General features: G+C 47.4%; 1 protein-coding gene across 1 annotated transcript; it reads right to left on the bottom strand.

The window, feature by feature from the left end:
* Positions 1-4,447: 4,447 nt before the first annotated feature.
* Positions 4,448-22,592, bottom strand: LOC108701749 (P2X purinoceptor 7). Its single transcript, XM_018236776.2, has 4 exons — positions 22,502-22,592; positions 11,289-11,346; positions 4,886-5,247; positions 4,448-4,758 (listed from the first exon to the last, which is right to left on the bottom strand). The coding sequence occupies exons 2-4, from the start codon at positions 11,334-11,336 to the stop codon at positions 4,566-4,568; spliced, it is 603 nt and encodes a 200-aa protein (XP_018092265.1). The 5' UTR covers positions 11,337-11,346; positions 22,502-22,592; the 3' UTR covers positions 4,448-4,565.
* Between the last annotated feature and the right edge of the window lie 4,830 nt (positions 22,593-27,422).

Here is a 27,422-nt window from a genome sequence, read left to right as displayed (position 1 = left end):
TTACAAACTATATTTTAGTGTAATTTGTAATTTGTTTCACCTAATTAAGCAATTCATTACAGGTACTTTAAGCCACACTTCTTGCAGCCACACTTGCAGTTGTGTACAGTTGCACCAAGCTTCACAGCATCTGTCCATCTTCTTTTGCTGAATAATATGTTAGTCCGCCTATTAGTGTTGAGAAACCCTGGAGTTGATGACACCTCCTTAGTCCTGGCAGTAGCTTTAGTCTTCCACAGGGACTTGCATAACATTCACGTGCTAATGCCAATATAATGCAGTGCTGAAATCAGACACAAGCAACAAATGTTACAGTATACATTTAATTCACAAAACTTTACTTGACGGGAACATATGAAATTAAATTAAATTTTAACTTATAATTATATATAGTCTAGGTAAGGTTTTCGTTATCTGCAAGACTTTTCTGGATAAGATTTTTATCCATAATTAGGATCAACATTCCTTAAAGGGTAACTTTCTAAAAAATGAATATTTAATATATGCTTCATTATACTGAAATAAGAAACCTTTTAAATACAATCAATTAAATATTCTGCATTGTTTCTGAGATAATCAAGTTTATATTCACTATTCCTTTTTCAGCATCTGTATGTCTTCTTTCTCTCTTCATGCAGCAGTTAGGTCAGATATTCATTGACAGTTAGATCCAAATATATCTTATAGGGAGGCTCCCTTTCCTAGCAAATGAATTAGAACTGATTCCAGTGCAAACAAAAGCTAACAATAATTTGTAAATAATAATAATTTGTAATAATAATAATTTGTAAAAAACCTGCATGTAGAGAGCAGAGCCGGGCCAACCCAGCCAGGCGCCCTAGTCAACCTGGCTGGGCATGGCGCTGGCTGATTGCACACTTGAGTGCGCATGCGCAAAACTGCGCTCGAATGCGCATGCGCAAAACTGCGCTCGGCCGCGCATGCGCAGAACTGCATGCGCACATGTGCAGAATCGCTATTACAAGAAATTATCTGTGGCAGTCGGCGAAAGACAGGACCAGACAATGGGGTAGGCGTCAGAGCAGGTACGTGCCTGGCGCCCCCCCCAGCTTTGCGCCCTAGGCACGTGCCTACTCTGCCTACCCCTAGTTCCGGCCCTGGTAGAGAGACAGGGATTCTGGTGATTTAAATAGAATGAGCTTTAATACATCTTCTTGGCAAAAGGAGCCCCCTTTAAGATATATTGGATCTAACTGTCAGTGAATATCTGACACCCAACAGCTGCATGAAGACAGAATGAAGAGAAACAGATGCTGAGAGAGGAATAGTGAACATAAACTTGATTATTTCAGAAAAAAAGTTTTATTTACTTGTTTGAACAACTACATATTTGTTGATGAGTATAATAAAGAATTTCTTTTTCCTACATGTGTTTGAACCATCTTTTGTACATTTTCCCCGGCAAGCCAGGATACATTTGAATGGACAAATTTTTTTTATCCTCTTAACTTATAACAGAAACACTACAAATAAAAGGGGGGGGAGACAGAAGGGGGGGACTAGGCCGTGGAGGTTATTCAGTATACTCAACCACTTCTGTCTTAAACTGAATGTCGTTACTTTTGCTCAAAATGTATCAATTAGTGGACAGGACCATAAAGTAAGCATGAATGTACCTGGGCTGGCTCCCCATTTAAAACATAGGTTATTTGCCATGAGGCCTATGGAATGCAGCCTCGCTGGCGTGAGGTAGGTTCTGTGTATTGTACGGTACTGTATTAAAGTATTATTGCTACTAATTACAGTGGGTAAGTAGGAATGAGTAACTTCTTCTTCTTCTAGGTTTAACTGTGGTATATCAGATGCCCATTTAGTATAACTTTGGTCATTATTACCCCTCTGCTTATTGAGGATAGAATAGATCGGGGAGGTTAACCCTTTCTGGACAGGTGCCCTGAGCCCTTCCTCAAGGACTGAGAGAGAGAGACCCCGGGAAGAGTAGGAAATTTGCTGCATGTCTTAATTGGAGGTATCTGAACCACATTGTTTTAAGGAGGTTGTATTCAGATGCTAAAGTTTCATAGCACTTAAAATCTTAGTTTTCATATAGTTGTCCCAGATATTTGTATTTATACTTTGCCCACAGTGCTGGGTCTGGAACAGATATAAACTGTCCCATGTGAGAGTTTCACCATATAGGTGTGATGGGGGAAATAATGTTTTGTGCCTCCTTATCATACTTGAGGGCTTTTGCCCATATCCCGGGTAACATGCTTAGGGTAGACAGGGGGCATCCCCTTTGAGTAGCCCCCCGTAGGGGAACAATAGCAAGCGTATCAATCAAACCAGCTGCCTCTGGTCATATGGGAAAGGCTGCATTGTCGGCTGGAGTAGAATTCCTGATTCCAAGGCTGTCTCGTATAGTTGGAGCAGCCTAGGAGCCAGGGAGTCTGTGTTGCGTTTGTACCATTCCATTGGGATGCTGTTCAGACCTGGTGTTTTCCCAGTGGTGAATAGGGATATTGCATCCTTAATTTCAGTTATTGACAATGGTTCCTCAAGGATTTGCCTATCCTGTAGTGACAATCTTTCTAAGGGGATGTTTTAAGGTATTCCCTTGGATCTGGAGTATATTAATTTTGTGTAGAGCGGTAAAGTGTGAATTTGAAAAATGTGTCATTGATGCTCTTGGGATTGTCATATAAATCTCCCATAGAGGAGTGTATTTGTGTGATAGGGGTTGAGGCGGTGGTCTCCCTTAAAGGAACAGTTCAGTGTGAAAATAAAAACTTGGTAAATAAATAGGCTGTGCAAATTAAAAAATGTTTTTAATATAGTTAGTTAGGCAAAAATGTAACGTATAAAGGCTGGAGTGACTGGATGTCTAACATAATAGCCAGAACACTACTTCCTGCTTTTCAACTCTATAACTGAGCTAGTCAGCAACTTGAAGGGGGGCCACATGGGACATAATTACTGTTCAGTGAGTTTACAATTAATCCTCAGTATTCAGCTCAGATTCAAAAGCATGAACCATGTGGCCCCCCTTCAAGTTTCTGATTGGTTACTGCCTGGTAACCAGTCAGTGTAAACCAAGAGAGCTGAAAAGCAGGAAGTAGTGTTCTGGCTATTATGTTAGACATTCAGTCACTCCAACCTTTAAACATTACATTTTTGCCTTAATAACTTTATTAGAAACTTTTTTATTTTGTACAGCTTATCCATTTACCCAGTTTTTTTTTTTTACACTGAACAATTCCTTTAAGATGAACACCAGTAGCCCCCCCCCTTGTTTTCATTATCAAATAACAGGTGGATTGAGTGGAGTAGTTTCTTTTTAATTTTGTCAACCCAGTGTAGTTGAAATCACTGACTTTGCAAATCCTGATTGTAGAGAAACTGGATTTCTAGCAAAGCAAGCTATTTTGAAACAGTGAGCTCTAACACATCTTCTAGGCAATGGCTGCAACCCCCCCAAAGGATATATTAGACCAAACTGTCAATCAAAACCAGCCTCAACCTCCAGTATGAAGAGAGGCCGAAAAGAGATAGATGATGAAAGGTGGAAAATGAAGAGTACATTTATTATTAAACAATTTTTGCTGCAGATGGTGTATCTGTACATCGTTCTACAATTCAGTGCAATTTGCACAAAGAACATCTGTATGGCAGGGTGATGAGAGAGAAGCCCTTTCTGCATTCATGCTACAAACAGAGTCGCTTGTTGTATGCAAAAGCTCATTTAGACAAGCCACAGTCATTTTGGAACAAAGTACTTTGGACAGATGAGACAAAAATTAAGTTATTTGCAAAAAGCGCTTTGCAAGAAGAACATCGCATTCCAAGAGAAATACCTGCTACCTACTTCACATTTGGTGGAGGTTCCATCATGCGTGGGGCTGTGTGACTAGTTCAGGGACTGGGGCTCTTGTTAAAGTCAAGGGTCAGATGAATTCAACCCAATATCAACAAATTCTTCAGGATAATGTTCAAGATTCAGTCACAAAATTGATGTTAAGCTGCAGTGGTTGGATATTCCAACAAGACAATGACCCTAAACACACTTGGAAATCTACAAAGGCATTTATGCAGAGGGAGAAGTACAATATTCTGGAATGGCCGTCACAGTCCCCCGACTTGAATATCATCGAAAATCTATGGGACTGTCCATGCTCGGCAGACATCAAATTCAACTGAACTGGAGAGATTTTGTATGGACGAATGGTCAAAAATACCCTCATCCAGAATCCAGACACTCATCAAAGGCTATAGGAGCAGTCTAGGGGCTGTTACATTTGCAAAAGGAGGCTCAACTAAGTATTGATGTAATATCTAATATCTAATTTTGTTATGATGTATATTGCATATTTTCTGTTAATCCAATAAACTTTATGTCACTGTTGAAATACTACTGTTTCCATAAGGCAAGTTATATATTAAAAGGAAGTTGCTACTTTGAAAACTCAGCCAATGATAAACAAAACTCCAAAGAATTAAGAGGCGTTCTCAAACTTTTTCACATCACTTTAGTTTATTTGTAGATTAAAACAAAACTTGCATATATTGAAATGACATTTTCTTGCCATCCACATGGATTTTTCATTCTACCCGTCATATGCCATATCGATGGCTGGATAGTCATTAGACCAGTAAAACCCTGTATATCTTTGATTATCATCTGGGAATTTATTTCGGACCATATTTACTATACAAGATGGTATTGGGATTCTGTTTCCTGGACCCAAATGTCCATGAGCCCAGGTAGTGAATGCTCTGTAAGAAGCCTTTCTCAGAATCCTAAATAAAAATGAAGATATTAGAAACATAATATAATGCATTGTGTATTATTTTTTAAATCTATATGTATTATAAAAGAAAAGAAAAATTATTATAAAATGAATACGTTTTTCCATGTTGCTGTTACCTTTTGCGATCACGGTTGTACTGTGCCATGGTGTAGCGTCCACTCCATCTGATCATGAAGTCCAGGAAATCTTCATTAGTACAAAAGAAAAGCATTTCCTGAACTAGGGTTATGCAGGTTATGTCTTCTGTTAAATATTGCTGCAAATTAGGCATCTCTGTACAGCAACAACTTTCATCTCGGGTTGGCATCTCCAAGCACTTTGCACAGTTACACCAGAAGGTATTTCCAATCCGGATATCCTGAGGTGTGTTCTCGATGGCTGTCAATTCAGATTCAGACCATTCAGGGTCATTCTGAAAGCAAAGGTCATGTACTGAATTTCCCAGACTTCTTTCAAGCTCTGTAATGAGGGCTTGTTCCTTTAAAAAAAGGAATAATGTTAAAGGGGAAATATAGCGAAAATAAAACTGTAATATTAGCACACTGAGATAAGAAATTTTCTAAATACAATTAATTAATAATTCTGGTTTGTTTCAGCAATAATCTAGTTACTATTCCTCTCAGCATCTGTTTCTCCTTATTCAGTCTTCATTTAAATAATAGGTCATGTGCTGGCATACTTTTTGCCATTGTTTTTTAAATAAATAGTGTAGAAAATACAATTACTTCTCACTAAGAATGTACTACTAAGAGCACCAAGGATATCAAGCTACTAGTTTGTACTTTAGTTATTAGCTGCTTACAGCTAACATCAGTTACAGGGATCCTGTACTCTGACAACACTGTGGCCTGCACAATATTATTTTGCCATGGTGCAATTCCATTGGCGTTTCTCTAAGCAGACCCTGCAGAATAGGCCCTGACATTCCAAGTAGAAAGAGGCCCAAGTAGCCCCCCACCAGCCCAATAAATTGTGGCTGTCTATGGCATCTTACAGTAGCCCCTTGTAAGGATCAGCCCGGGACTCAAACCTTTATTTCCCAGATTCTGGACATTGTGTGTTCTTTTGAGCCACTGGGGGCTCTTTGAGGCTGATCCTTAGCCTTGTGTGTCTTGTGTTTCATGTACCTGTCAGTTTCTAGTGTGTTCCTCCCCATTCTCCACCCACCTCGTTTACCCTCATGTGTTTCCCATTCCCAATTACCGTCCCTTTATTAACCCCGCCCTGAGCTTTGCTCAGGGCTGAGTCATTAATTGTAATCGTATCCTGTATCTGGTCGCTGTATCTTGTTCCTGTGATTCCTTACCTGTATCCCAAGCTCCTGGATTCCAAGCTCCTGTGTTGCCTTGTTCCAGCATTGTTTCCTTACCCTCACCTTCCTGGTAATTACCTTATTTTGAACTGTTCCTGTGTTATTTGCAAGCTCCAAGTAAACCTGCTTTATTTTCACCATGTCTGCCTCCCTTATCATCTATGGGTACACCCCTGGGCTTCCGCCATATCCTCTCCCAATGGAATGGCTATCCACTATCACATCGGTTCCACGCTGTAACCCTTACAGAATGACTCAGCCAAACAAGAAGCCCTTGGGAAAGCCCTCCATGCTCTCTTGTCCCGATGTGGAACTACAACTCTCTTGGGGTGGGGAGAATGAGGCAAAAGTCAGCTCCCATTTCTGTGATGATGTCTACCAGGATTTTCTCTCTGACGATGACTGGGAGGATTCAGTCTTCGATGTGGGCTGGGAGGATTCAGATTCGAGCGAAGATGAGCTACAAACTGCTATCTGGCCTGTGTCTGGTCGTCCACCTCCAGTTTCTTGGCCTTTGAAATCCCCACCGCTGTCTGCTCCTGTTCCAGGGCCAGCTATGCCTCTGCAGTCTGCTCCTGTTCCAGGGCCAGCTATGCCTCTGCAGTCTGCTCCTGTTCCAGGGCCAGCTATGCCTCTGCAGTCTGCTCCTGTTCCAGGGCCAGCTATGCCTCTGCAGTCTGCTCCTGTTCCAGGGCCAGCTATGCCTCTGCAGTCTGCTCCTGTTCCAGGGCCAGCTATGCCTCTGCAGTCTGCTCCTGTTCCAGGGCCAGCTATGCCTCTGCAGTCTGCTCCTGTTCCAGGGCCAGCTATGCCTCTGCAGTCTGCTCCTGTTCCAGGGCCAGCTATGCCTCTGCAGTCTGCTCCTGTTCCAGGGCCAGCTATGCCTCTGCAGTCTGCTCCTGTTCCAGGGCCAGCTAAGCCTCTGCAGTCTGCTCCTGTTCCAGGGCCAGCTATGCCTCTGCAGTCTGCTCCTGTTCCAGGGCCAGCTATGCCTCTGCAGTCTGCTCCTGTTCCAGGGCCAGCTATGCCTCCGCAGTCTGCTCCTGTTCCAGCGCCGGCGATCCCTCCGCAGTCTGCTCCAGTTCCAGGGCCGGCTATCCCTCCGCAGTCTGCTCCAGTTCCAGGGCCGGCTATCCCTCCGCAGTCTGCTCCAGTTCCAGGGCCGGCTATCCCTCCGCAGTCTGCTCCAGTTCCAGGGCCGGCTATCCCTCCGCAGTCTGCTCCAGTTCCAGGGCCGGCTATCCCTCCGCAGTCTGCTCCAGTTCCAGGGCCGGCTATCCCTCCGCAGTCTGCTCCAGTTCCAGGGCCGGCTACCCCTCAGCTGTCTGCTTCAGTTCCCGGGCCTGCTACCCCTCAGCTGTCTGCTTCAGTTCCCGGGCCTGCTACCCCTCAGCTGTCTGCTTCAGTTCCCGGGCCTGCTACCTCTCAGCTGTCTGCTTCAGTTCCCGGGCCTGCTACCCCTCAGCTGTCTGCTTCCCCTGCAGCCTCGGCTGCCCACAGCTCCAGAGGGGCCTACCCAGCAGCCTCGGCTGCCCACAGCTCCAGAGGGGCCTACCCAGCAGCATCGGCTGCCCACAGTTCCAGTGGGGTCTTCCCTGCTGCCGCCATTGCCTTCAGCTCCAGAGCCAGTTCCCCAGCAGCCTCCGCTGCCCATGGCTTCAGCTAGGCTTCCCCGGCGACTGGCTCCCCACTGGCTGCCTCCTGCACTTGTGCTGGCTCCCCAGCAGCTGCCTCCTGTACCCATGCCTTGTCCTGTGCCCCCAGAAGTGGGGCTTCTGCCTGATCCTGTGCCCCCGGAAGTGGGGCTTCTGCCTGATCCTGTGCCCCCGGAAGTGGGGCTTCTGCCTGATCCTGTGCCCCCGGAAGTGGGGCTTCTGCCTGATCCTGTGCCCCCGGAAGTGGGGCTTCTGCCTGATCCTGTGCCCCCGGAAGTGGGGCTTCTGCCTGATCCTGTGCCCCCGGAAGTGGGGCTTCTGCCGTGCCTAGTACCCCCAAGAGAGGAGGCTTCGCAGCAGCATCGGCTACCCAAGTGTCCAGCTGGACCTTCCCGACGACTGGCTCCCAACTGGCTGTCTGTCTGCTGTGCCGGCTTCCCAGCCTGTCCTGTCTGCTGTGCCGGCTTCCCAGCCTGTCCTGTCTGCTGTGCCGGCTTCCCAGCCTGTCCTGTCTGCTGTGCCGGCTTCCCAGCCTGTCCTGTCTGCTGTGCCGGCTTCCCAGCCTGTCCTGTCTGCTGTGCCGGCTTCCCAGCCTGTCCTGTCTGCTGTGCCGGCTTTCCCAGCCTGTCCTGTCTGCTGTGCCGGCTTCCCAGCCTGTCCTGTCTGCTGTGCCGGCTTCCCAGCCTGTCCTGTCTGCTGTGCCGGCTTCCCAGCCTGTCCTGTCTGCTGTGCCGGCTTCCCAGCCTGTCCTGTCTGCTGTGCCGGCTTCCCAGCCTGTCCTGTCTGCTGTGCCGGCTTCCCAGCCTGTCCTGTCTGCTGTGCCGGCTTCCCAGCCTGTCCTGTCTGCTGTGCCGGCTTCCCAGCCTGTCCTGTCTGCTGTGCCGGCTTCCCCAGCGGCTGCCTCCAGTGTCGGTTCTCCAGCGGCTGCCTCTTGTTCCAGTGCCGGTCCCCCAGCGGCTGCCTCTTGTTCCAGTGCCGGTCCCCCAGCGGCTGCCTCTTGTTCCAGTGCCGGTCCCCCAGCGGCTGCCTCCTGTTCCAGTGTTGGTCCTCCAGCGGCTGCCTCCTGTTCCAGTGTTGGTCCTCCAGCGGCTGCCTCCTGTTCCAGTGTTGGTCCTCCAGCGGCTGCCTCCTGTTCCAGTGTTGGTCCTCCAGCGGCTGCCTCCTGCTCCAGTGCCGGTCCCCCAGCAGCTGCCTCTTGCTCCAGTGCCGGTCCCCCAGCAGCTGCCTCTTGTTCCAGTGCCGGTCCCCCAGCAGCTGCCTCTTGTTCCAATGCCAGACCCCCAGCAGCTGCCTCCTGTGCCGGCTCCCCGAAAGCTGCCTGTTCCTGTGCCGGCTCCCCGAAAGCTGTCTCTGTCAATTTCCATGTCTCCCATTACGTTTTCAGCTCCAGTTCCTACAGTCCAGTCTGCAGCTCCTGTGCCAGTGGTCCCGCCTGCAGCTCCTGTGCCAGTGGTCCCGCCTGCAGCTCCTGTGCCAGTGGTCCCGCCTGCAGCTCCTGTGCCAGTGGTCCCGCCTGCAGCTCCTGTGCCAGTGGTCCCGCCTGCAGCTCCTGTGCCAGTGGTCCCGCCTGCAGCTCCTGTGCCAGTGGTCCCGCCTGCAGCTCCTGTGCCAGCAGCCTTGCCGCTTCCAGCCTCTGTGCCAACAGCCTTGCTGGGTTCAGCCTGTGAGGACCTGTGTACCATGGCCTCTGGGCCCACGGACAAATCTACTTCTAGACCTGCCATTCCTGCTGCAGGATCTGATAGTTCTGGTGCTCCAGAGTCTACCAGTCTTGTTGCTATTCGTGGTGGTCTTCCTGTTGTCCTGGGCAATCCGCCACCTGTAATGGGTGCCTCTGCTGGTCCGCCACCTGTAATGGGTGCCTCTGCTGATCCGCCACCTGTAATGGGTGCCTCTGCTGGTCCGCCGCCTGTAATGGGTGCCTTGGCTGGTTCTTCTGCTATGCAGGCTGACTCTGGCCATCCATCTGATCTGGCTCCTGACCCTGGCGGCTCTCCGGTACCTGAACCTGGTGACTTCTCCGTTTTGGCTTCCGATCCTGGCGGCTCTCCAGCCTTTGACCCTGGCGGCTCTCCAGCCTTTGACCCTGGCAAAACTTTTGTCCCCATCTCCAATCATTGGACTAAAAAGGATGGGGGTCTTTCGTTTGGGTCGACCCTTAAGGCTAAGGCCACACTAGGCGATAGCGCCGCGATTTGACTCGCGGCGACTTTTCGCCGCGACTTTTAAGCCGCAATCGCTGGGGAAACTTTTGCGCTGGCGTCTATGGGGAATCGCGAAAAATCGCCAGCGTAAAAACACACGCAGCGATCTTTTTTCTAATGTCGCTTGAAATCGCCTAGCGAGGCAATTTCGAGCGACAGTAGAGAAAAGATCGCCGCGTGAGTTTTTACGCTGGCGATTTTTCGCGATTCCCCATAGACGCCAGCGCAAAAGTTTCCCCAGCGATTGCGGCTTAAAAGTCGCGGCAAAAAGTCGCCGCGAGTCAAATCGCGGCGCTATCGCCTAGTGTGGCCTTAGCCTAAGGAGGGGGTACTGTAAGGATCAGCCCGGGACTCGAACCTTTATTTCCCAGATTCTGGACATTGTGTGTTCTTTTGAGCCACTGGGGGCTCTTTGAGGCTGATCCTTAGCCTTGTGTGTCTTGTGTTTCATGTACCTGTCAGTTTCTAGTGTGTTCCTCCCCATTCTCCACCCACCTCGTTTACCCTCATGTGTTTCCCATTCCCAATTACCGTCCCTTTATTAACCCCGCCCTGAGCTTTGCTCAGGGCTGAGTCATTAATTGTAATCGTATCCTGTATCTGGTCGCTGTATCTTGTTCCTGTGATTCCTTACCTGTATCCCAAGCTCCTGGATTCCAAGCTCCTGTGTTGCCTTGTTCCAGCATTGTTTCCTTACCCTCACCTTCCTGGTAATTACCTTATTTTGAACTGTTCCTGTGTTATTTGCAAGCTCCAAGTAAACCTGCTTTATTTTCACCATGTCTGCCTCCCTTATCATCTATGGGTACACCCCTGGGCTTCCGCCATATCCTCTCCCAATGGAATGGCTATCCACTATCACAGCGGTTCCACGCTGTAACCCTTACACCCCTCTGGCATTTACTAGAACCCAAATCTTGGCAGACTGGTTTTGGGGCCAGGAGGCGGAGTAAAATGAGTGCATACATAAGCAGATGACAGGCAAATGTTGAGGCATGGTAATATTGCGGGTGGAGTGGCCATGAGCAGAGCTGGCTGCATGTGAACATAAAACTGATCTTGACCGGGATTCAACTGTGTTTGATCAGCATAAGCAATCTTTGAGAAGAGTATATGAAACAACATGAATGGGTATCCACAAGCCTGCACTGCATTACTCAACCTTTCTAAACAGGGCACAGCAAATAGCCTCACAGTTCCCACTGGTGCGGATTTGTAGGGGGCACAATTATTGCCAAGCCTCTAGTTTCCTTGTACATTAAGAGACTTGCTAAATTATATGCAGCACATTATATTAATGCTTTATAAAAAATACTTTCTAATTCTGTCCTATAAAGAAAGAACATACCATGTCATCAGGAACACCTTCTTCAATTTGTGGAAGACTCTCTGCCATATCTAGTTATCTTTTTCAATGAAAAGATATAGAACAAACTGGTTACTTAAACAAACAATGTTGAAAAATCATGTCTATGGTTTCTCAATAATGCCATGCGAATAATGTGACGTCCAAACCAAATTGAGAGATCATAGTAAAAGTACTTGATTTGCCTGAATATAGCCCTGCCCTCGACCCATTAAATGACTGGTGAGTGTGAGAGTGGAAGGTAGGCATGGCAGGGGTGAGTGTGACAGGAATAGCAGGGGTGAGTGTGAGAGAGACAGGAGTGGTGAGTGAAAGTGGAAGGTGAACTTCCCAACTGTACCATTTTTAGAGGGACAGTCCCTCTTTTGAAAGCTCAACCCACAGTCCTTGATTTGTAAAGGAAAGTCCAGTTTTTCTCTGCACTTCAATAGCCAGATAAAGAAACAAAGTTTCTAACTTAATTGGCTTTTTAGCAGAGAGCCCTGAACAGCCAGAGCAGATATTTCTGTAACAATTCCAAGATAAGCAAATAAGTAATTGTAACAGTATAATATAATATGTCCCTTGGGAAAAGTTAGACTCACAGCTTAAAGGCCAATTCACCTTCATTAGCAAAACTGTAATAACTGGAAAAAACACAGAAATATGTTCAAACTTTCATAACCTGCCTGGACAGTAGATATGGCAGGGGTGAGTGTGAGAGAGATTGGAGTGGCAGGGGTGAGTGTGAGAGAGATTGGAGTGGCAGTGGTGAGTGTGAGAGAGATAGGAGTGGCAGGGGTGAGTGTGAGAGAGATAGGAGTGGGTGGGGTGAGTGTGAGAGAGATAGGAGTGGCTGGGGTGAGTGTGAGAGAGATAGGAGTGGCTGGGGTGAGTGTGAGAGTGGAAGGTAGGCATGGCAGGGGTGAGTGTGACAGGAATAGCAGGGGTGAGTGTGAGCGTGGGAGGTAGGCATGGCAGTGGTGAGTGTGAGTATGACAGGAATAACAGGCATGAGTGTGAGAGAGATAGGAGTGGCTGGGGTGAGTGCGAGAGAGATTGGAGTGGCAGTGGTAAGTGTGACAGGAATAGCAGAGGTGAGTGTGAGAGAGATTGGAGTGGCAGGGGTGAGTGTGAGAGAGATAGGAGTGGCAGTGGTGAGTGTGACAGGAATAGCTGGGGTGAGTGTGAGAGAGATAGGAGTGGGTGGGGTGAGTGTGAAAGAGATAGGAGTGGCAGGGGTGAGTGAGAGAGATTGGAGTGGCAGTGGTGAGTGTGACAGGAATAGCTGGGGTGAGTGTGAGAGAGATAAAGAGTGGCAGGGTGAGTGTGAGAGAGATAGGAGTGGCTGGGGTGAGTGCGAGAGGAATAGCAGAGGTGAGTGTGAGAGAGATTGGAGTGGCAGGGGTGAGTGTGAGAGAGATAGGAGTGGCAGTGGTAAGTGTGACAGGAATAGCAGAGGTGAGTGTGAGAGAGATTGGAGTGGCAGGGGTGAGTGTGAGAGAGATAGGAGTGGCAGTGGTGAGTGTGACAGGAATAGCTGGGGTGAGTGTGAGAGAGATATGAGTGGGTGGGGTGAGTGTGAAAGAGATAGTAGTGGCAGGGGTGAGTGAGAGAGATTGGAGTGGCAGTGGTGAGTGTGACAGGAATAGCTGGGGTGAGTGTGAGAGAGATAAGAGTGGCAGGGTGAGTGTGAGAGAGATAGGAGTGGCTGGGGTGAGTGCGAGAGGAATAGCAGAGGTGAGTGTGAGAGAGATTGGAGTGGCAGGGGTGAGTGTGAGAGAGATAGGAGTGGATGTGGTAAGTGTGACAGGAATAGCAGAGGTGAGTGTGAAAGAGATTGGAGTGGCAGGGGTGAGTGTGAGAGAGATAGGAGTGGCAGTGGTGAGTGTGACAGGAATAACAGGGGTGAGTTTGAGAGAGATAGGAGTGGCAGGGGTGAGAGAGATAGGAGTGGCAGTGGTAAGTGTGACAGGAATAGCAGAGGTGAGTGTGAAAGAGATTGGAGTGGCAGGGGTGAGTGTGAGAGAGATAGGAGTGGCAGTGGTGAGTGTGACAGGAATAGAAGGGGTGAGTGCGAGAGAGATAGGAGTGGCAGGGGTGAGTGTGAGAGAGATTGGAGTGGCAGTGGTAAGTGTGACAGGAATAGCAGAGGTGAGTGTGAGAGAGATTGGAGTGGCAGGGGTGAGTGTGAGAGAGATTGGAGTGGCAGTAGTAAGTGTGACAGGAATAGCAGAGGTGAGTGTGAGAGAGATTGGAGTGGCAGAGGTGAGTGTGAGGGAGATTGGAGTGGCAGGGGTGAGTGTGAGAGAGATAGGAGTGGCAGTGGTGAGTGTGAAAGGAATAGCAGGGGTGAGTGTGAGAGAGATAGGAGTGGCAGGGGTGAGTGTGAGAGAGATAGGAGTGGCTGGGGTGAGTGCGAGAGAGATTGGCGTGGCAGTGGTAAGTGTGACAGGAATAGCAGAGGTGAGTGTGAGAGAGATTGGAGTGGCAGGGGTGAGTGTGAGAGAGATAGGAGTGGCAGGGGTGAGTGTGAGAGAGATAGGAGTGGCAGTGGTGAGTGTGACAGGAATAGCAGGGGTGAGTGTGAGAGAGATAGGAGTGGCAGTGGTGAGTGGGTGGATGGGGTGAGTGTGAGAGAGATAGGAGTGGCAGTGGTGAGTGTGACAGGGTGACAGGAATAGCAGGGGTGAGTGTGAGAGATAGGAGTGGCTGGGGTGAGTGTGAGAGAGATAGGAGTGGCTGGGGTGAGTGTGAGAGAGATTGGAGTGGCAGTGGTAAGTGTGACAGGAATAGCAGAGGTGAGTGTGAGAGAGATTGGAGTGGCTGGGGTGAGTGCGAGAGAGATAGGAGTGGCTGGGGTGAGTGCGAGAGAGATTGGAGTGGCAGTGGTAAGTGTGACAGGAATAGCAGAGGTGAGTGTGAGAGAGATTGGAGTGGCAGGGGTGAGTGTGAGAGAGATTGGAGTGGCAGTGGTAAGTGTGACAGGAATAGCAGAGGTGAGTGTGAGAGAGATTGGAGTGGCAGGGGTGAGTGTGAGAGGAATAGCAGGGGTGAGTGTGAGAGAGATAGGAGTGGCAGGGGTGAGTGAGAGAGAGATTGGAGTGGCAGTGGTGAGTGTGACAGGAATAGCAGGGGTGAGTGAGAGAGATAGGAGTGGCAGGGGTGAGTGTGAGAGAGATTGGAGTGGCAGTGGTGAGTGTAACAGGAATAGCTGGGGTGAGTGTGAGAGAGATAGGAGTGGCAGGGGTGAGTGTGAGAGAGATAGGAGTGGCAGTGGTAAGTGTGACAGGAATAGCAGAGGTGAGTGTGAAAGAGATTGGAGTGACAGGGGTGAGTGTGAGAGAGATAGGAGTGGCAGTGGTGAGTGTGACAGGAATAGAAGGGGTGAGTGCGAGAGAGATAGGAGTGGCAGGGGTGAGTGTGAGAGAGATTGGAGTGGCAGTGGTAAGTGTGACAGGAATAGCAGAGGTGAGTGTGAGAGAGATTGGAGTGGCAGGGGTGAGTGTGAGAGAGATAGGAGTGGCAGTGGTGAGTGTGACAGGAATAGCAGGGGTGAGTGTGAGAGAGATAGGAGTGGCTGGGGTGAGTGCGAGAGAGATTGGAGTGGCAGTGGTAAGTGTGACAGGAATAGCAGAGGTGAGTGTGAGAGAGATTGGAGTGGCAGTGGTAAGTGTGACAGGAATAGCAGAGGTGAGTGTGAGAGAGATTGGAGTGGCAGGGGTGAGTGTGAGAGAGATTGGAGTGGCAGTAGTAAGTGTGACAGGAATAGCAGAGGTGAGTGTGAGAGAGATTGGAGTGGCAGAGGTGAGTGTGAGGGAGATTGGAGTGGCAGGGGTGAGTGTGAGAGAGATAGGAGTGGCAGTGGTGAGTGTGAAAGGAATAGCAGGGGTGAGTGTGAGAGAGATAGGAGTGGCAGGGGTGAGTGTGAGAGAGATAGGAGTGGCTGGGGTGAGTGCGAGAGAGATTGGCGTGGCAGTGGTAAGTGTGACAGGAATAGCAGAGGTGAGTGTGAGAGAGATTGGAGTGGCAGGGGTGAGTGTGAGAGAGATAGGAGTGGCAGGGGTGAGTGTGAGAGAGATAGGAGTGGCAGTGGTGAGTGTGACAGGAATAGCAGGGGTGAGTGTGAGAGAGATAGGAGTGGCAGTGGTGAGTGGGTGGATGGGGTGAGTGTGAGAGAGATAGGAGTGGCAGTGGTGAGTGTGACAGGGTGACAGGAATAGCAGGGGTGAGTGTGAGAGATAGGAGTGGCTGGGGTGAGTGTGAGAGAGATAGGAGTGGCTGGGGTGAGTGTGAGAGAGATTGGAGTGGCAGTGGTAAGTGTGACAGGAATAGCAGAGGTGAGTGTGAGAGAGATTGGAGTGGCTGGGGTGAGTGCGAGAGAGATAGGAGTGGCTGGGGTGAGTGCGAGAGAGATTGGAGTGGCAGTGGTAAGTGTGACAGGAATAGCAGAGGTGAGTGTGAGAGAGATTGGAGTGGCAGGGGTGAGTGTGAGAGAGATTGGAGTGGCAGTGGTAAGTGTGACAGGAATAGCAGAGGTGAGTGTGAGAGAGATTGGAGTGGCAGGGGTGAGTGTGAGAGGAATAGCAGGGGTGAGTGTGAGAGAGATAGGAGTGGCAGGGGTGAGTGAGAGAGAGATTGGAGTGGCAGTGGTGAGTGTGACAGGAATAGCAGGGGTGAGTGAGAGAGATAGGAGTGGCAGGGGTGAGTGTGAGAGAGATTGGAGTGGCAGTGGTGAGTGTAACAGGAATAGCTGGGGTGAGTGTGAGAGAGATAGGAGTGGCAGGGGTGAGTGTGAGAGAGATAGGAGTGGCAGTGGTAAGTGTAACAGGAATAGCTGGGGTGAGTGTGAGAGAGATAGGAGTGGCAGGGGTGAGTGTGAGAGAGATAGGAGTGGCAGTGGTAAGTGTGACAGGAATAGCAGAGGTGAGTGTGACAGGAATAGAAGGGGTGAGTGCGAGAGAGATAGGAGTGGCAGGGGTGAGTGTGAGAGAGATTGGAGTGGCAGTGGTAAGTGTGACAGAGATAGGAGTGGCTGGGGTGAGTGCGAGAGAGATAGGAGTGGCTGGGGTGAGTGTGAGAGAGATAGGAGTGGCAGGGGTGAGTGTGAGAGAGATTGGAGTGGCAGTGGTGAGTGTAACAGGAATAGCTGGGGTGAGTGTGAGAGAGATAGGAGTGGCAGGGGTGAGTGTGAGAGAGATAGGAGTGGCAGTGGTAAGTGTGACAGGAATAGCAGAGGTGAGTGTGACAGGAATAGAAAGGGTGAGTGCGAGAGAGATAGGAGTGGCAGTGGTGAGTGTAACAGGAATAGCTGGGGTGAGTGTGAGAGAGATAGGAGTGGCAGGGGTGAGTGTGAGAGAGATAGGAGTGGCAGTGGTAAGTGTGACAGGAATAGCAGAGGTGAGTGTGACAGGAATAGAAGGGGTGAGTGCGAGAGAGATAGGAGTGGCAGGGGTGAGTGTGAGAGAGATTGGAGTGGCAGTGGTAAGTGTGACAGGAATAGCAGAGGTGAGTGTGAGAGAGATTGGAGTGGCAGGGGTGAGTGTGAGAGAGATAGGAGTGGCAGTGGTGAGTGTGACAGGAATAGCAGGGGTGAGTGTGAGAGAGATAGGAGTGGCTGGGGTGAGTGCGAGAGAGATTGGAGTGGCAGTGGTAAGTGTGACAGGAATAGCAGAGGTGAGTGTGAGAGAGATTGGAGTGGCAGTGGTAAGTGTGACAGGAATAGCAGAGGTGAGTGTGAGAGAGATTGGAGTGGCAGGGGTGAGTGTGAGAGAGATAGGAGTGGCAGTGGTGAGTGTGACAGGAATAGCAGGGGTGAGTGTGAGAGAGATAGGAGTGGCAGTGGTGAGTGGGTGGATGGGGTGAGTGTGAGAGAGATAGAAGTGGCAGTGGTGAGTGTGACAGGGTGACAGGAATAGCAGGGGTGAGTGTGAGAGAGATAGGAGTGGCTGGGGTGAGTGTGAGAGAGATAGGAGTGGCTGGGGTGAGTGCGAGAGAGATTGGAGTGGCAGTGGTAAGTGTGACAGGAATAGCAGAGGTGAGTGTGAGAGAGATTGGAGTGGCAGGGGTGAGTGTGAGAGAGATAGGAGTGGCAGTGGTGAGTGGGTGGATGGGGTGAGTGTGAGAGAGATAGGAGTGGCAGTGGTGAGTGTGACAGGAATAGCAGGGGTGAGTGTGAGAGAGATAGGAGTGGCAGTGGTGAGTGGGTGGATGGGGTGAGTGTGAGAGAGATAGGAGTGGCAGTGGTAAGTGTGACAGGAATAGCAGAGGTGAGTGTGAAAGAGATTGGAGTGGCAGGGGTGAGTGTGAGAGAGATAGGAGTGGCAGTGGTGAGTGGGTGGATGGGGTGAGTGTGAGAGAGATAGGAGTGGCAGTGGTGAGTGGGTGGCTGGGGTGAGTGCGAGAGAGATAGGAGTGGCAGGGGTGAGTGTGAGAGAGATTGGAGTGGCAGGGGTGAGTGTGAGAGAGATAGGAGTGGCAGTGGTGAGTGGGTGGATGGGGTGAGTGCGAGAGAGATAGGAGTGGCAGGGGTGAGTGTGAGAGAGATTGGAGTGGCAGTGGTAAGTGCGAGAGGAATAGCAGAGGTGAGTGTGAGAGAGATTGGAGTGGCAGGGGTGAGTGTGAGAGAGATAGGAGTGGCAGTGGTAAGTGTGACAGGAATAGCAGAGGTGAGTGTGAAAGAGATTGGAGTGGCAGGGGTGAGTGTGAGAGAGATAGGAGTGGCAGTGGTGAGTGGGTGGATGGGGTGAGTGCGAGAGAGATAGGAGTGGCAGGGGTGAGTGTGAGAGAGATTGGAGTGGCAGTGGTAAGTGTGACAGGAATAGCAGAGGTGAGTGTGAGAGAGATTGGAGTGGCAGGGGTGAGTGTGAGAGAGATTGGAGTGGCAGTGGTGAGTGTGAGAGGAATAGCAGAGGTGAGTGTGAGAGAGATTGGAGTGGCAGGGGTGAGTGTGAGAGAGATAGGAGTGGCAGTGGTGAGTGTGACAGGAATAGCTGGGGTGAGTGTGAGAGAGATAGGAGTGGGTGGGGTGAGTGTGAAAGAGATAGGAGTGGCAGGGGTGAGTGAGAGAGATTGGAGTGGCAGTGGTGAGTGTGACAGGAATAGCTGGGGTGAGTGTGAGAGAGATAAGAGTGGCAGGGGTGAGTGTGAGAGAGATAGGAGTGGCTGGGGTGAGTGCGAGAGGAATAGCAGAGGTGAGTGTGAGAGAGATTGGAGTGGCAGGGGTGAGTGTGAGAGAGATAGGAGTGGCAGTGGTAAGTGTGACAGGAATAGCAGAGGTGAGTGTGAAAGAGATTGGAGTGGCAGGGGTGAGTGTGAGAGAGATAGGAGTGGCAGTGGTGAGTGGGTGGATGGGGTGAGTGTGAGAGAGATAGGAGTGGCAGTGGTGAGTGGGTGGATGGGGTGAGTGTGAGAGAGATAGGAGTGGCAGTGGTAAGTGTGACAGGAATAGCAGAGGTGAGTGTGAAAGAGATTGGAGTGGCAGGGGTGAGTGTGAGAGAGATAGGAGTGGCAGTGGTGAGTGGGTGGATGGGGTGAGTGTGAGAGAGATAGGAGTGGCAGTGGTGAGTGGGTGGCTGGGGTGAGTGCGAGAGAAATAGCAGAGGTGAGTGTGAGAGAGATTGGAGTGGCAGGGGTGAGTGTGACAGGAATAGCAGAGGTGAGTGTGAAAGAGATTGGAGTGGCAGGGGTGAGTGTGAGAGAGATAGGAGTGGCAGTGGTGAGTGGGTGGATGGGGTGAGTGTGAGAGAGATAGGAGTGGCAGTGGTGAGTGGGTGGATGGGGTGAGTGCGAGAGAGATAGGAGTGGCAGGGGTGAGTGTGAGAGAGATTGGAGTGGCAGTGGTAAGTGTGACAGGAATAGCAGAGGTGAGTGTGAGAGAGATTGGAGTGGCAGGGGTGAGTGTGAGAGAGATTGGAGTGGCAGTGGTGAGTGTGAGAGGAATAGCAGAGGTGAGTGTGAGAGAGATTGGAGTGGCAGGGGTGAGTGTGAGAGAGATAGGAGTGGCTGGGGTGAGTGTGACAGGAATAGCTGGGGTGAGTGTGAGAGAGATAGGAGTGGGTGGGGTGAGTGTGAAAGAGATAGGAGTGGCAGGGGTGAGTGAGAGAGAGATTGGAGTGGCAGTGGTGAGTGTGACAGGAATAGCTGGGGTGAGTGTGAGAGAGATAAGAGTGGCAGGGGTGAGTGTGAGAGAGATAGGAGTGGCTGGGGTGAGTGCGAGAGGAATAGCAGAGGTGAGTGTGAGAGAGATTGGAGTGGCAGGGGTGAGTGTGAGAGAGATAGGAGTGGCAGTGGTGAGTGGGTGGATGGGGTGAGTGTGAGAGAGATAGGAGTGGCAGTGGTGAGTGGGTGGATGGGGTGAGTGTGAGAGAGATAGGAGTGGCAGTGGTTAGTGTGACAGGAATAGCTGGGGTGAGTGTGAGAGAGATAAGAGTGGCAGGGGTGAGTGTGAGAGAGATAGGAGTGGCTGGGGTGAGTGCGAGAGGAATAGCAGAGGTGAGTGTGAGAGGGATTGGAGTGGGTGGGGTGAGTGTGAGAGAGATAGGAGTGGCAGGGGTGAGTGAGAGAGAGATTGGAGTGGCAGTGGTGAGTGTGACAGGAATAGCTGGGGTGAGTGTGAGAGAGATAAGAGTGGCAGGGGTGAGTGTGAGAGAGATAGGAGTGGCTGGGGTGAGTGCGAGAGGAATAGCAGAGGTGAGTGTGAGAGGGATTGGAGTGGGTGGGGTGAGTGTGAGAGAGATAGGAGTGGCAGGGGTGAGTGTGAGAGAGATAGGAGTGGCAGGGGTGAGTGTGAGAGAGATAGGAGTGGCAGGGGTGAGTGTGAGAGAGATAGGAGTGGCAGGGGTGAGGGTGAGTGTGAGAGAGATAGGAGTGGCAGGGGTGAGTGTGAGAGAGATAGGAGTGGCTGGGGTGAGTGCGAGAGGAATAGCAGAGGTGAGTGTGAGAGGGATTGGAGTGGGTGGGGTGAGTGTGAGAGAGATAGGAGTGGCAGGGGTGAGTGAGAGAGATTGGAGTGGCAGTGGTGAGTGTGACAGGAATAGCTGGGGTGAGTGTGAGAGAGATAAGAGTGGCAGGGGTGAGTGTGAGAGAGATAGGAGTGGCTGGGGTGAGTGCGAGAGGAATAGCAGAGGTGAGTGTGAGAGGGATTGGAGTGGCAGGGGTGAGTGTGAGAGAGATAGGAGTGGCAGGGGTGAGTGTGAGAGAGATAGGAGTGGCAGGGGTGAGTGTGAGAGAGATAGGAGTGGCTGGGGTGAGTGCGAGACGAATAGCAGAGGTGAGTGTGAGAGGGATTGGAGTGGGTGGGGTGAGTGTGAGAGAGATAGGAGTGGCAGAGGTGAGTGAGAGAGAGATTGGAGTGGCAGTGGTGAGTGTGACAGGAATAGCTGGGGTGAGTGTGAGAGAGATAAGAGTGGCAGGGGTGAGTGTGAGAGAGATAGGAGTGGCTGGGGTGAGTGCGAGAGGAATAGCAGAGGTGAGTGTGAGAGGGATTGGAGTGGGTGGGGTGAGTGTGAGAGAGATAGGAGTGGCAGGGGTGAGTGTGAGAGAGATAGGAGTGGCTGGGGTGAGTGCGAGAGGAATAGCAGAGGTGAGTGTGAGAGGGATTGGAGTGGCAGGGGTGAGTGAGAGAGAGATTGGAGTGGCAGTGGTGAGTGTGACAGGAATAGCTGGGGTGAGTGTGAGAGAGATAAGAGTGGCAGGGGTGAGTGTGAGAGAGATAGGAGTGGCAGGGGTGAGTGCGAGAGGAATAGCAGAGGTGAGTGTGAGAGGGATTGGAGTGGGTGGGGTGAGTGTGAGAGAGATAGGAGTGGCAGGGGTGAGTGTGAGAGAGATAGGAGTGGCAGGGGTGAGTGCGAGAGGAATTGCAGAGGTGAGTGTGAGAGGGATTGGAGTGGCTGGGGTGAGTGTGAGAGAGATTGGAGTGGCAGTGGTAAGTGTGACAATAATAGCAGGGGTGAGTGTGAAAGAGATTGGAGTCGCAGGGGTGAGTGTGAGAGATACAAGTGGCCATCCCAGCCCCAGCAGGAGGAGTACATTCAGAAAGTTTCAGTGACAGTAAGAGGCCTGGGCCTCATGCAGAGGGGAGATCCCTAGGAGCCCATAGGCTGGCATGATAAGGCGGGAAAACCAAGCACTGAAGGGACACAGGCAGTACTAATGGGCTGTCCCCTCTTACCACAAGTAGCACTCCAGACTCTTGCTAGGGTTGCACATGGTCTGGGCAGTGAGTCCATGCAGGAAGGCCCTCCTAGTCCAGCAGCACCTGTTCCCAGATCGCTTCTTGGGCCAATTCTCTGGGCAGCCCATCCCGTAGCACCTTCCTAATTATTTCAATAGAGCTGAGCTCCAAAGTCCCTCAGCAGTATCCATGTCCTGCCGCCTGGGCTGGAATTGCTACCAGTGAATAATCCATGTGCATGCATACAATTTTACAGGCTGCTCAGATCTTCCATACAAGGCATATGTGTAAGCATGAAATAAGGATGAACACTTGTCCGTTCCCTGGTAAAAGTGGAGTGTTTTCCTCAGAAACACTACTATTGTTTACACAAGAAAGATAAGCTGCTTGATAGCCATAGAGGCAAATAAGCAGATAACAGATACATGAATACAATGGGTTTATATACCTTTAAAATAACTAAATCCATTGTATTGTACAGAGGTTAACTGCTTCTAAACCTTAGCCTTAACCCTACTTCTACTTGAATGGCTGCTCCGTGGCTATGTTTCTGAAGCAAACACCACAGTTTTACAAGGGACAGGGCAACAGTACATTTATTAACACTTCATATTTTGATATTGCTGTTCCTCTAAAACACATTGACACCACACAAAAATGGGAACACATAAAGACAGATTTATACACAAAAAGTTACTGGGAGAATAAATCATACACAAACACATTGTCACACAAATACATTTATAGACAGAAATAGGGTGATTTCAGACAAAGGTGCTTATTTGTACCAGTTCAATTACCCATATTTTGCCCCTTTTAGTAAGTAGTCCGTTCAAAGTGAATTGCTGGTTGGTTTTTATTGACCTACTGACACATATGCAAAATGTAAGGTGAGGTGCAATGTGCCAAAAATAGGTGCATAAAACCCAGTTTTTTTATATCTGTACAATATTTACCAAGCTGCCTTTGATCTGGGAGAATGCAAAAACCTCATCTTGTCAATAAAATCAACATTTTCACACTATAAAAGTAACAGCCTTACTGTTCTCAGAGTGAGATTCCAGAGAATGCAGTTGCTGTGTGGATGCTTTGAATTCAGCATGAATAGGGTGGGACATTGCTAGTTGCTAGGTGACATCATAGTGGGGGTATAGCCACTCCCATTCAGCAATTGCTTGAACTGGCTCTCAGAGAAAGCATTCTAACTCACTGTAATATTATTGAATGCCTTTCAAAAAGTAAGCATTTCTGTTAAATGAATATATTTGAGAATATTATTATTTTCATCCTATCTGTCCACTGGGGAAATTTGATTTTCGCGATAGTTCCCCTTTAAAGAGGTCAGAAATTGTACATATTTAAGAAGGAGTATGGGAGTAAGAGAAAGCACAACATTGCAATGTTCACTTGGATATGATTCTTCACCATTTACACAGGATAGAGCATAGAAGGAGGAAGATGAGGCCTTTACTGTTTAAAAATTATCCGGATGGGCCCTGACCAAGAAACATTGCATAGGAAAAAAACTGTTCTTATTATGGCTAGTCTAAAACTAAATACATGATTTAAGAATCAGTCACGAATCATTCAAATTACTAAGATAGATCAGGTTGTGCATAGTATTCCCAAAGTGACCACAATGGGGAAATTATATATTCATCATAAACTCCTGTTCGAATTAAAGTTAAAATTTCACTTTTATTACAAATACATTAATATATTGACTCCATACTAATGGCCAAATATGTTTCATGCTTACGTTACACTTAGGGGCCCATTTAATAACAATCAAATTTAGTTTTTTTCCACAAATCTCTATAAATGTATCCAATTTTCTAAAAAAAAAAAAATTAAATTCGAGATTTTTTAATGGACGGATTTATTAAGGATCTAGTTGTGTTTTCAAGGTTATTTTTTGTCAAAAATCAAGTTTTTAGGTAAACAAACCTAATTTTTTAGGAGATTTATTTACCCTGACCCTGGAAATAACTCAAATCCTAAAAATACACCATCTAAAACTTGTCAATGTCATGTAGAAGTCAACGGAAGAGGTCCCTTGAACCATTTGAAGATATTTATAGCCTTCATAATGTACAAGTTTTTTTCAGAGGGTTTTGCCCAAAAACTCGATCAATTTAAATCTTTGAAGTTTTTTCCCGACAAAAACTTGATCAACTAGATGTTGTTAACACTAAACTTCAATATTTTTCTTAAATAAGAAACCATTTTAGTTGTGAGTTCGTTTGAGTTCATTTGAGGTATAAAAAACTCTAAAATTCGACCTTTGATACATAACCTCCTATGTATAAACCACTAATACAAATGTTCGCCAGGTATAAGTTGGCAGCTGATCCTATTGGACCGTTTAAAATCAATTTGAACTTTTAGTTGTTTTTGGATTTTTTTTTGTTAAGAATTGTCTGAAAAACTAAAATTTTTAGAGGTTTTAAAGGTATTCATTTTCTTTATTGCATTATTCAGCATAATTTTCCATTTGGATTTTAAGGGGCAGATTTTTCAAGGGTCGAATTTCGAAGTGTAAAATACTTAGAAATTCGACCATCGAATTGAATCCTATGAAATTCGAATTCGTAGGATTTTTAGCATTGTATGATCGTATTCCGATCGTAGTACGATCGTACTACGCTCGTACTTCCAAATGTACGATTTAAACGATTTTATCGTACGATTTTCCTTTGAATGCCAAAAACATGCTCTAGAAGGACCCCGTAGGCTAACATTGCACCTCGGCAGGTTTAATTTGGCAAAGTATTGAAGTAGAAGTTTTTTTAAAGAGACAGTACTTCGATCATCGAATGGTCGAATGGTCAAACGATTTTTACTTCAAATCATTCGAATCGAAGTTGAAGTCGAAGACGGATATGGCCTATTCGATGGTCGAAGTACTCAAAAAATGACTTCAAAATTCTAACTTTTTTAACTTCGAAAATTCACTCGAACCTTAGTAAATCTGCCCCGTAGAGTTTAGTCTTGATTTCAAAAACCTCTAAAACCACTAAAATTCAACCTTTGATAAACAGGCCCCTTAATCATAGGCTCAATAGGGGACATTTAGATATCAGTATATTTAGGTTCCAAAACACCCCTTTGTCCATTTAATAAAATAAAACCATTACTAATTGTTTTAAAGATTTTTAAATGTCAAATTACCAGCCTAATGATATAACTAATATCTGTTTCAGAGTCACAATGTAGCCAATGTGTGTTCCAGGTTCACATACAAACTAGATTCCATAAACTAATAAGTTCAAAATTCAAAATACAAACTAGACAATCTATATATCTCTTGACAATATCTGAAATCTCATATTTGTACATAACGGGGCAGATTTATTAAAGGGATACTGTCATGGGAAAAAAAAAAATCAAAACGCATCAGTTAATAGTGCTGCTCCAGCAGAATTCTGCACTGAAATCCATTTCTCAAAAGAGCAAACAGATTTTTTTTATATTCAATTTTGAAATCTGACATGGGGCTAGACATATTGTCAATTTCCCAGCTGCCCCCAGTCATGTGACTTGTGCTATGATAAACTTCAATCACTCTTTACTGCTGTACTGCAAGTTGGAGTGATATCACCCCCTCCCTTTTTACCCCCAGCAGCCAAACAAAAGAACAATGGGAAGGTAACCAGATAGCAGCTCCCTAACACAAGATAACAGCTGCCTGGTAGATCTAAGAACAACACTAAATAGTAAAAACCCATGTCCCACTGAGACACATTCAGTTACATTGAGAAGGAAAAACAGCAGCCTGCCAGAAAGCATTTCTCTACTAAAGTGCAGGCACAAGTCACATGACATGGGGGAGCTGGGAAATTGACAAAATGTCTAGCCCCATGTCAGATTTCAAAATTGAATATAAAAAAATCTGTTTGCTCTTTTGAGAAATGGATTTCAGTGCAGAATTCTGCTGGAGTAGCTCTTTTAACTGATGTGTTTTGAAAAAAACATGGTTTCCGATGACAGGATCCCTTTAAGGTTTGAGTTGCGTTTTCCACAAAAATTTGAGTTTTCGAATATTTTTTGGTCAAAGCTTACATTTTTTGGTTAACACAAATTTTTTGAGATTTATTATACCCTGGAAATAGCTTGAATCCAAAAATACTCCTTCTAAAACCTGTCAAGGTCATGTAGGAGTCACTGGCAGAGGTCCCTTGAACCATTTGAAGATGTTAACATGTTTGATATTCGAGGGTTTTTTTTGCGGGTTTTGCCTGAAAACTCAAATGATTCAAGCGGTTTGAGGTTTTTTTTTCACTGAAAACTCAATTAACTCAAGTTTTTGGGATTCAGGGCTAAAGCTCACAGAATTGGGGTTTTCCCACTGAAGTTTTTTCTTAAATAAAACACCATTCGAGTTTCAAGCACATTCAAGTTCATTCAAGGTAAAAAAACAGTCATTGTACTTATAGTTCCTCCTGTGAATGAACTGTTCTACTGACTTGGAATATTTCTGCTTGGCCAATAAAAGGGTCGATCGATTTAGAAAGTGAGAGAGGTTAAAAAGTATTTACTATGCACTTGAAAGAGCAGCCAAGATAGATACAGAAACTTTGTTAATAGTGATGGGCGAATTTATTCGCCAGGCGCAAATTCGCACGAAAATTCGCGGCAAAAATTCGCCGGCGTCAAAAAAACGGGCTCCGGCGTCAAAAAACGGCCGCCGGCGTCAAAAAACGGGCGCCGGCGTCAAAAACGGGCGCAGGCGTCAAAAACGAGACGCCGGTGCCGTTTCGCGAATTTTTCGGCGCAAATTCGCCCATCACTATTTGTTAATATAAAAAAAAATAATAATAATAAATATAAGAATAAAATATCTTTAATTATAACATTTAGTCGACAATATACTAAGATAGTACAGGTGATAATTTATTTAATCTTGTGCCGATGGGGATTGTTTTGAGACAGATCATTGGTAACATAGCTACGAGTCATTTACATTTTATACATTATACAAATACTCATCTTTTAGATCTAAAAGGTTTATATTCATATAGACAGTATGTATATTCATTGTAATAGTAAAGGGGTTATTTATCTAGTGATATAGGAAAAAATAATAACTAGGTTGACTATGCGAGCCCTCAAAGAAAGGATTCGAGAACATCAGATTAGTAATACAGGGTATGCTGATAAAAGTCATGGCACTGGACAGAATATAGCAATAGTGATATAAAATTCTTCTCTCTACAGAAATGGGACCTGTTATTTTTGGGACCAGGGGTTTTCTGGATAACAGATCTTTCCATAATTTGGATCTTCATACCTTAAGTCTACTAGAAAATCATGTAAACATGAAATAAACCCAATAGGCTGGTTTTGCTTCCAATAAGGATTAATGATATCTTAGTTGGGATCAAGTACAAGCTACTGTTTTATTATTAAAGAGAAAAGGGAAATCATTTTTAAAAATGTGAATTATTTGGAAAAAATGGAGTCTATGGGGCAAATTCACTAGGATTCGTAGTTGCGCCAGGCGCAACTTTGCCGCACTTCGCCACACTTCGCCAGGCGTAGTTTCGCCAGCGCTCCACAAATGCACTAAAATCCGAATTTGCTCACAGGGGTAGCGTAAGCTTGTGAAGTTGCGCTAGCATTGATTCGCTAAGTGAAGCGAAGTTACGCTAGCGATGGTTAATTTGCATACGGTTCCAATTCAAATTTCAGTGGAGGAACACGTAGAATCACTACAAATACCTGGGAAACCTTCAAAACATCAAATAAAATTTTTATTTTGCCCTACACATGTGCCCACTGTATATTTAAGGTGCCATGAGTCAGGAAATGTAGGGGGAAGGAGGCGAGCCCCAAAAAATTTTTCAATCTTCTTCAGCCTATCACCCATAATATAGAAAAAACGCCAGCGTTTTTTGGGACTTAGAAAAAATTTGACCTTTTTTTGAAGCAATCCCTATCTACTCTATTGCGCTTCGCCTGGT

This window comes from Xenopus laevis, chromosome 9_10L (assembly GCF_017654675.1).
Source record: "Xenopus laevis strain J_2021 chromosome 9_10L, Xenopus_laevis_v10.1, whole genome shotgun sequence".
Taxonomy (NCBI): Eukaryota; Metazoa; Chordata; class Amphibia; order Anura; family Pipidae; genus Xenopus; species Xenopus laevis.
The sequence above is the reverse complement of the archived record's forward strand: the minus strand, read 5'-3'. Positions and strand labels throughout refer to the sequence as shown.

Bases quoted from the DNA above. Each gene is read 5' to 3' on its own strand.
- LOC108701749 (XM_018236776.2), bottom strand. From the start codon at position 11,336: ATGGCAGAGAGTCTTCCACAAATTGAAGAAGGTGTTCCTGATGACATG. The intron at 5,248-11,288 runs GTATGTTCTTTC...CTTTTTTTAAAG, and splicing joins AAGGTGTTCCTGATGACATG to GAACAAGCCCTCATTACAGA. The intron at 4,759-4,885 runs GTAACAGCAACA...ATTTTTATTTAG, and splicing joins TACAACCGTGATCGCAAAAG to GATTCTGAGAAAGGCTTCTT.